General features: G+C 33.8%; 2 protein-coding genes across 2 annotated transcripts; one reads left to right on the top strand and one right to left on the bottom strand.

Moving 5' to 3' along the window:
• The first annotated feature begins 1,374 nt into the window (after positions 1–1,374).
• Positions 1,375–4,081, top strand: LOC101205036 (WD repeat-containing protein VIP3). The gene is made up of 2 exons (XM_004143968.3): positions 1,375–1,786; positions 3,233–4,081. The coding sequence occupies exons 1-2, from the start codon at positions 1,448–1,450 to the stop codon at positions 3,857–3,859; spliced, it is 966 nt and encodes a 321-aa protein (XP_004144016.1). The 5' UTR covers positions 1,375–1,447; the 3' UTR covers positions 3,860–4,081.
• Positions 4,037–5,913, bottom strand: LOC101204787 (threonine synthase, chloroplastic). Its single transcript, XM_011661706.2, has one exon. It carries the CDS (start codon positions 5,740–5,742, stop codon positions 4,144–4,146), a length of 1,599 nt encoding a protein of 532 aa, XP_011660008.1. The 5' UTR covers positions 5,743–5,913; the 3' UTR covers positions 4,037–4,143.
• Between the last annotated feature and the right edge of the window lie 3,997 nt (positions 5,914–9,910).

Here is a 9,910-nt window from a genome sequence, read left to right on the forward strand (position 1 = left end):
ACCCTAAATTTTCTAAAGTGGTTATTTAACCAAAAACTTTTTTAAAGTAGAAAAAAAGAGAAGTAATCATCCAAAGTTAAAAGTAATAAACCCTAATAAAGATACTCACTATTTTAATAGAAAAAAAAAACTTTTTTAGAAAACCAAAGAGCAATCAATTTAAATCTTTAAACCGGACCAGATATGTTAATTTGAGCCTCTTATGACTTTCTTTCTAAATTTCATTAGTCCTGGAACTGATTTTGTTGCGGTAGGCTTTCCTTTTGATTTTGATAATGAAATCTAGTACCAAAATAGTGATTTATTATACGTTTGTTAACGATGATAGGTAAGTCTAAATCCATTTGGCGTTCAAACTTCTATCTCTCACTTTTAGGTTCAGGCTAGGGAACTCTTAATAAAATCTGAACTCATTCCAACCTCTGAACATGTTAATATGGATATAAAGAGAAGGACATTCCTTCTTTTTGTCTCTCATTTTTCATGGATAAACAAGTCCTTCAGACATGTCTTATGTCATCATTTGAATACATGTGACAAGGAATATGATATGACTGTTTCGAGAGGTTATGCTTGTTTATTATCAAACTTATACAAGACTATCTTTTTCATTGTTTTCAAGAAAGAGCTTTGTTTTCGTAGGGTTTTTTTCATAATTTGCTTTAAGACATGCATTCATAAAAAAGAAAGCCTATACGAACGAAGGACTGAAAACCTAAAAAATACTAAGAAAATGATACGAAGAAGAAGAGTTTTCTTATCTTATTCTTTATAAACCTACTTTCTATCAACTTAAACTTCTGATCTTTATAATTGTATCAAAGTACGATCTCTTTCAAATTCTTTTAAAATAAACATACGAATAAAACTTAAAATTATATAATCAAACTTATAAGCCATATAAAACCGTCAATACATCAATGCTTACATCCATATATACTTAATGCACATGTGGAATTGACACGTGGACAATTAGAATTACTCACATATAGATTTTAAAGAAAATTAGAATTACTCATCAAAACTTATATATTCGTTAAAATTAGACTCTCAAACTTACAATGATCGTACATATAAATCAACCAAATGATAACTATGGAACCCTCAAACTTATACAATATTTACAATTATGTAAACTCGATCATAGATGATCCAATTTTAATAGTTGAAAATAAGTTTGAAGGTTCAATTATAGCAAATTAAACCAAAATATTTACAAAATAGTATAGGCTATCTGTCATTTAAAATAAATATTGTTTTGTAATTCTATTCATTGTTTTAACTTAAAAGTTAGAATTTTTTTTTCTCTAACATAAAAATGAAAAAAGAAAAGATTATGCACAGCGACGTCGTTTCATTGTTCTCTTATATATTTTTTTAGACACTTGAGAATAGAGATGGTAACGATCCGACGTGCTCTAGGGCTCACTGTGAAAACACTGACCAAATGAAACTCGCCGGTCTCAAATCCGTTGAAAACGCTCACGAAGAGTCCGTATGGGCGGCCACTTGGGTTCCGGCCACCGACACTCGTCCTTCTCTCCTCCTCACCGGCTCCCTCGACGAGACTGTCAAGCTATGGAAGTCCGATGAGCTCGACTTGGAACGCACCAACACTGGCCACTGCCTCGGCGTCGTCTCTGTTGCTGCTCATCCTTCTGGTTTCATTGCTGCCTCTGCTTCCCTCGATAGTTTTGTTCGTGTCTTTGAAGTCGATTCCAACTCCACTATCGCCACTCTTGAGGCTCCTCCTTCTGAAGTCTGGCAAATGCGCTTCAATCCCGAGGTACTTCTTCCGAATTCCTTTGCTTCAACTGTTCTGATCTATGAATTTGAGAGGTTATTTGTTTTTCCATTCACGGAATAATACTCAACTTCTTTGACATTCCATTAGAAGATTTTGCAATCTACGTAACCTGATTACTTAGGTGAAAGTTTTTGATTGCTATAATCTTTCAATTGATTTTACCATTTGTCATTAAGTGTTCTCAACATTCTGTAATTATTAAGATCTTTTAATTTTTACGAGGAAGAAAGCTTCCTGAACTCATTTTTACCTTAGCAACCAATTGAGTCATTTTGTCCTACTCTAGGGTGCTCATGGATATGTGGTAAAAGAAAATTCATTATCTATGATTCTGTATATAAATCACTTTCTTGGACAGTCGTTTTCTTTTGTTATGGGTCTTTCTTGTTACAATATGGCTGTTTTAGTTGATTATTGGATATCAAACGTTCATTAACTCGCTTCTTGAATGAAGGAAACGTCTGTTGATGATTGTGTTTTGGTGAAGTACAGCTGTTTATAATTCATTATTTGTCCCACTAGTATAGCTTTATTAATTTCACTTGGATCCAGTGGTTCACTTTAATTGAAATTTTACTGGGATGGTAGTTTATGGAATTTGATGAGTTCAATTGCATGTTGCTGATGATGATATCGGTTAACAAGACCAAAAAATTGCATGTTTGTATGCAAATTAATGGGCTGTATTGACTCCCGAGTTATGAATCATAACATGTAGTTATCAATTATTTTCATATGCAAATTTGTCCTTTAAATCGAAATTAAAATGCCATTGGTAATAGTGACACTTGATAGAGGTGTTTGTCTTTAATAGATATTTATTTGCTGAATAAAAATAATGTTGACAGCCAAAGTGAGCATAACACAACTTTCATCCATATATGTTACGACTAAGAGACTTTCAAATACTCTACATCGATTTACTTAAAAAGAGAAGAAAAAAAAGTTTGAAGTATTGTGTTCTTCAATAACTTTTGCACTCCCAAGCTATGTGTGAGCCTTGTATACATTTTTTATCATGTCAGACACGTGTTTAGAGCGTGTGTAGATGTAGTTCTGTATGATGCCGACACCTTGCCTTCCTAGGTTGTGCACATATATAATTCTGATGGTTCTCAAACTCCAATAGCTGTTAAAATTTCCAATCCATTCTCTGATAATATACTCAAAATCGTGGTTCCAGTGACCTTGTCATTGTTTTCCTGAACATTGTTTGATGTCATGTATGAAATCTTGCACTGTTTTAACTTTATTCAAACCTGTTCTCTCTTAAAAAATAACGACTTTGTCCTGCATCTACATGAACTCAACAACCTAAATCGATTAAAGTAATGTTTCATTTAAATTCAATCAAAAGAAAATTCACAAAACTCGTTTAATCTTGGTTGATGTCATGCCTAAACTTAACAGTAACCTTTGCATCAGGGTACCATGTTAGCAGTTGCCGGTGGAGGTAGCGCATCAATTAAGCTTTGGGACACAAACACATGGAAACTGGCTGCAACTCTATCAATTCCTCGTCCGGAAGGCCCTAAGCCCACCGATAAAACTGCTAGCAAGAAGTTTGTACTTTCAGTAGCATGGAGCATTGACGGGAGAAGACTCGCTTGTGGTTCAATGGACGGGACCATTTCAGTCTTTGATGTAGCTCGTGCGAAGTTTCTACACCACTTGGAAGGCCACTTCATGCCAGTGAGATCCCTCGTGTATTCACCAGTGGAGCCACGCCTACTCTTTTCTGCCTCTGATGATGCTCATGTCCACATGTATGACGCAGAGGGTAAAACTCTAATTGGAGCGATGTCAGGCCATTCAAGTTGGGTATTGAGCGTTGATGCAAGCCCTGATGGTGCTGCTGTTGCTACCGGTTCAAGTGACAGAACCGTTAGGCTTTGGGATCTCAACATGAGGACTGCTGTTCAGACAATGACTAACCATAGTGATCAGGTCTGGGGAGTTGCATTTCGACCACCTGGTGGGGTTGGCGTGCGATCTGGTCGACTTGCTAGTGTGTCTGATGACAAGAGTATCTCCTTGTATGACTATTCTTGAATCAGACCGGATGGCAAGGGCTATTTGTGGTTTTTTAGAAAGATCTTGAGCTGTTGCCTAGACTATTCGTTTTACTTCTTCATAAAGCTACTTGTCTTTTCAGTTGTTATAACAAGGAATGATTCAATGGCAGTATTATGTTGTGAACTTATAACCAATGTTCGTTTGCTATGTAGATTTGGAATCAAGGGCAATAGACCCCAATTTTTTATTAGAGGAAAAGAAGAGCAACAGAACCTAAAAAAACCCAGAAATGGAATTGAAAGCAGTAATCTACAACGTTATTACACTTTAGACTTTGGAGCACTATTTAGTAAATAATCTTTGAGTACATCCATGACACTTCCAAAATCAGCCTTCACTTGAACAGGTGGGTTAGCAAATTGGCAAGCCATGTCTGGGATTTCCTTGGAATGATAATCAATTTTGGATTGTGTAAACTTCAGACCATGAGCAGTGCTCACCACCACTGTCCGATCAGTCGGTCCGATGATCCCTTTGTTTCTCAGCTTGATTAAAGCAGTTAGTGCAACCCCAGTGTGAGGACAAATGAACATCCCAGTAGAATCAGCTTGTGCCATTGCATCCATAAGTTCTTCCTCAGTTGCTTCCTCAACAATGCCATTTGAATTCTGCAAAGCGTAAACAGCTCGATCTATAGAAACCGGATCTCCAATCTGAATGGCGGAAGCAAAAGTTGAACTTGCTTTCACAGCCTTGAAATCTTTCCAACCAGATTTGTAATGTAAATACAAAGGATTTGCATTGGCTGCTTGAGCACAAACAAGCCTTGGAATTCTATCAACAAGGCCAAGTTCTTGACACATCTTGAAACCTTTGTAAAATGCATAAATGTTACCAAGATTTCCTCCAGGAACAATCACCCATTCAGGTACTCCCCAATCAAATTGCTGTAGAATTTCAATAGCTGCTGTTTTTTGTCCTTCAAGTCTCAAACTATTCAAAGAATTAGCTAAATAAATTGGCAATTCTGCTGTAACTTCTCTTATTAACTTCATACAGCCATCAAAATCTGTGTCTATACTCAACACAAAAGCTCCATTAGCAATGGGTTGAACAAGCTGTGCCATGGAAATCTTGTTTGCTGGAAGGAAGACAATGGAAGGAATCCCTGCAGAAGCACAGTAAGCCGATAATGCAGCCGATGTATCGCCGGTCGACGCACAACCGACTCCGACAACAGGACGTTTCAATTTCCTTAACCGATTCACTTGACTAACCAAAACAGTCATACCCAAATCCTTGAAACTCCCAGTATGGCTAATCCCACAATGTTTCACCCATAAATCATTCATACCCAGAAACTGTTTGCCAAAACGCTCGGCCCAAAACAAGTTCGAGTTACCTTCAAAAGCACTGACGATATCGTCAGGATCGATCTCCGGTAACACCCATTCCTTCTTACTCCAAACGCCGGAACCATAAGGCCACGTAGTTTTCCCCACGCGCGAATCGAATAGGTTACGCCAATACGCGCCGTCATATTTCTTCAGTGCCTCCATGTCGTGTTGAATGTCGAGCAACCCACCAGATCGGCTTCGGTAAACGATCTCGTCCAGAGAGTAGCACTCAGTGGAGTCGGGGCCAGCGTTGAAAGGGACGTACTTGGCCGAGAAGTTGCTCCGATCTTCTCCGGAGGCAGCACGGTGGCGACGGGCTTCATCTTTAATGTTCTCGTCAGCAGAACGGCGGTTCTTGAGAGTTGACAATGGGGGAGAGCCGTTAGTAGGTGGAGAGGGAGAGGAATCGGAGGTAGCTTTAGGGATTCTGAGAATGGGGTTGCGGAATTTCGGGGTGGATTGGAGCTTGGGGTTGCGAGAAGGGAGAGAAATGGTGGGGTTAAAGAGGGAGGAGGTAGCCATTGTTGGGAGTGAAGGTTTTTGGGTGAAGAGATGGAGGAGGCGGCGGCGGTGGTGATGGCTTTCTTCTTGTGTAATGGTTGGAAGAGAAACAAACAGGGCTTCGTTGATTATTATTATAACCTCCACTTTCTTCTAACCTACTGATTTTAGGGGAAAGAGAAATTAACATATTCAATTATTAACTATTGTTTTTACATCATAAATAGCATGAAAAAGACTGAAAATAATCCAAGAAAATTTTCAAAAAGTAACCAAAGGTGATCATCTATATCTATCTATTACAAATAGATACTCATAAACAACTCTAGATAGTGACATTTTTTATTTTGTTCCATCTATAAATAGAATAAAAAATCACATTTTTACCATTCAAACTACAAAATAACTGGAAATATAGCAAAATATCAGTTTATGTCAACAACACTAATACAAGTTTATCAATGTATATTAAATGCAATAATAGACATTGATATAATGTCGACGTTTATCACTTATATAATATAGAAGATTGTTATTTGCAACTACCGATGTGTCGGTTTAGTGCGTTATATTTGAAATTGCCTCATCTTTTTTAAAATTTAAAAAAAGCAAAATCTAAAAAGTACATTTTCAAAAAGCGACTACCAATCGAATTTGTTCTTGTAAACGTGAGATTAAAATTGTACATTTTTAAAACACAATATTATTAGAACTATAAAAATAGTTTTTTCCTACTGAGTATTTTCAACAATTCCATTTAAAACAAATTTCTCTGAAAAAAATTGTCAATAAAATTATGATGTTCCTCGATGTTTGTTGAAGCCCATATAGTTATTTGAACGTTCATATTGCAAATAACCTAAGCAAAGCAAAATCCACATTACAATCATTAATATATGTGTGTGGATTAATCCAACTTTTCACACTTTGCTTGCAAATATGAAAATGTGTAATATTCAAACCACTCAATCCAATTCAATTAAATTTAAATAATGCATGATTATATTTAATTGAGTTTATAACTCAACCACGTAACTACCTATTCAACGTATAAACAAAATTATACTTGCACCAATCAAATTGAGTACTCAATTTGAATCTACTTCTAAGTGTATAGATATTTTTATCAACATGTTAGATGTTTTAAATTTCTAAGATTTTTTTTAATTGATTCAACTTATGAGAGATGCCTTTTGTTTAAAACAATTGTAGAAGTGGATAATCGAACTTCCATTTCTAAGATAAAGATTATGTCAACTATTGTTGAGCTAAGTTCACTTTGACTTATGACACAACTAATGAAATAGAAAATAATCTTATAACAAAAAGCTGAACACAACTAATAAAATAGAAAATAAAGTTGTATTTGGTGACATCCAAGTAAAATCGGATTGTTATTTAAACACTTGTTCTGGATGTGTTTCACGATGTATTTATAAATCATAAAACTATTTGTAACTAAATATCGAGTTGAATATAAATGATTGTTAATTGTTTTTAGTGCAAAATAAAACAAAATTAGAGACAAAGCAAATCATACACTTCATGTTCCAAATTACTTAAATAAAACTTAACTAAAAATCAGGTAGCAGAGATTAAATCAGTAAACTTCTTTTATTAATTTCAACCCAACAATTTCTACAACAAAATAGAACATGATACAAATTTTCTCAACAAGAATTAAACAAAGAAATGCCGAAAGTCTTCAACCTTCAACGATCATTTAGATTCCTAGTCTGATCGTGTAACTTCTTGACTAATCGCTTATCCTTTCAAACACGATCACTTAGCTACCTGGACGATCACTTACTTGTCTAGTTGGCCGCTTACCTCATACAACCTGGGAAAATAAAACATAAAACGTAAGTCAAAAGACTTAGTGAGTAATACTTTTGAAAACCTTTTAGGAATACAATTTATAGATCATTTTGTTTAACACACGTTCACTGTCTAAATTCATTAACACATTTCAAATTATAAACACACATTAGCTTCACTTATTCATTTCATCAAAACATTAATCATTCTCGTGTATGGACTACTGTGATGACCTTTTTATCAACAACATTCTTGAGAATTTCCCGTTTCATTCCTTGTTGCTCAGTCTTTATGGTGCAATGCACAACTTTTATGCGTTGTCCTGCCTCATTCTACCATGCTTGCCTTCTCTATGTGGCTGCTTTTACTCATTATATGCACATAACAACTAGCTTGTTGATAGGAAAAGAACTTATGGTTTGCACATATTTTCACATTCACCTGCGATAATAAAACATAACATAAACTTTAATTCAAAATCTCTTTGAAAACACTCATATATGAAATATCAATATAAAATAGTATACAATTAGAAGAAAGTTTTTAAGATCGATAACATTTTAGAAAATCACTCACGGTCTAAACTTCCTTTCTCATAATGTCCAACCCTCTCTTCAACGTATCAAATCTCTTTGCTTCTCTCTTTGTAAAATCTCATATTAATCATCATTTCCTCGTGTCTTCTTCTCTTATTTATATTAATCATAAGTTTGATTAGTCATTCTTTTAATAACTTCTATGATTTTACCAACTTTTGCTTTACTAAATTTTAAGTCTTCGCATGCCATGACACCTGAAAACTCCCCACCGATTTAGTAATTAACATCGGGAACCTCTTTGATTTCCTACATAATCGTTTAACTTGTTACACAATCATCTATCTTCTTATATGATCGTTCAGTCTCTTATACAACCATTCTATCTCTTTTACAATATTTTTTTATCCTCGTTTCTATTTTCTTATGCAGTCATCTATCTTGTCATATAACTTGTCTTACACGATCCTTTACGTTCTTATATGATTATTTAACCAAATGATCACCTTTTATTCAAAAAATGATTTTCACAATACACAAAGAGTATACTTCCTCAACTTCAAGCCAAACAACAAAATAATCACCATTTTGAATCACGAGCAACAAGCTTGCTCTTGCGATTAACTGATAGATAGCCAAAGTCGTAAGTGGTGCAGAACAACGAAGATGAAAGTCATGAATATAATCAACAAACACTTGAACCTCATTCTCACGTAATTTTCAAACGATTTGTACCTCATCATTAATTAATTTATGAACATACTTAAACATACAATTTACAATGTTACATATAATTTAAATCTAACAACAAATAATTTGAGACCGTAACATGAAATGTCATATTTATCAATAATTTTATTAATATACTTTTACAATATAAAATTTTCAAATTAGAACCGAAGTAGATTAAAAACATAAAACAAAATCTAGAATGCGTACGAAAACACAATCTTTTACCAAACATAACATTTTAAGTTAGAAATATCCATTTGAGGTTGAATAGATGATGAAGAATGACCTAAATTTTACATTAAAAATAATATTGGAGAGGAGAATGTTTGTATGGAATAGAAAGAAAAGGGAAGAAAGAAAGACATTTTAGAGAAAAATGTGACCAAAATTATCACCAACCATATCTTATTCTTAAGGAATATCAAGGTGTGACAACCAATGATTCTTAGGCATCACATTAGAGTGACGTCAAATATTCCCTTTCCCAATTCCTTTTTACTTTAAATAATCTTCAAAACAATTTGATTTAATTTTTTTTCTTTCAAATATTTAATTTACTTTTTAAATATAACAAAAAATTTACTTGATAAACCATAAATTTGACTGAATTACTCAAGAAAAGTTAGAATTGAGTCGTTGTCATTGAAAACAATCCTTATTGTAAGGATTATTTATGGAAAAGTTATCGTAAGATATAAACATAAGAATCTGTCTAAAAATTTATCAAATCAAAATGACTATATCTTAACTTTTAAAGTTGTAGTAATTGATTTTTTTCTTTAAATATCAAATCATAGGTACAAAATTTATAAACTTACTTAGACCATTTCTAAAAGTTTAAATCGTTAAATTACTTGATTTTGAGAAAATAACAAATAAATAATTTATTCATTTAGCTATTTTAGTATATAAAAAGTTTGATTTTTTTTTTTATATGGATGCAATTTTTATAAGCAATATGTTTGATTTGTTATAATTCAACAATGTAAGTGTAGGTAAATAGTAGATAAGACACGACTATTATATTAGAGTTCAGTGATTTGATTCTTTATCTACATTTTGATTGGAAAAAAACGTGTAAGAGTTAAAATTTCAACATTTAA

This window comes from Cucumis sativus, chromosome 1, assembly GCF_000004075.3.
Source record: "Cucumis sativus cultivar 9930 chromosome 1, Cucumber_9930_V3, whole genome shotgun sequence".
Lineage (NCBI taxonomy): Eukaryota > Viridiplantae > Streptophyta > Magnoliopsida > Cucurbitales > Cucurbitaceae > Cucumis > Cucumis sativus.

What these genes read in the sequence shown, in the direction of transcription:
- LOC101204787 (XM_011661706.2), bottom strand. Translation starts at nt 5,742, where the DNA reads ATGGCTACCTCCTCCCTCTTTAACCCCACCATTTCTCTCCCTTCTCGC.
- LOC101205036 (XM_004143968.3), top strand. Translation starts at nt 1,448, where the DNA reads ATGAAACTCGCCGGTCTCAAATCCGTTGAAAACGCTCACGAAGAGTCC. An exon ending in AAATGCGCTTCAATCCCGAG is followed by an intron (nt 1,787 to 3,232) that starts GTACTTCTTCCG and finishes CCTTTGCATCAG; the next exon opens with GGTACCATGTTAGCAGTTGC.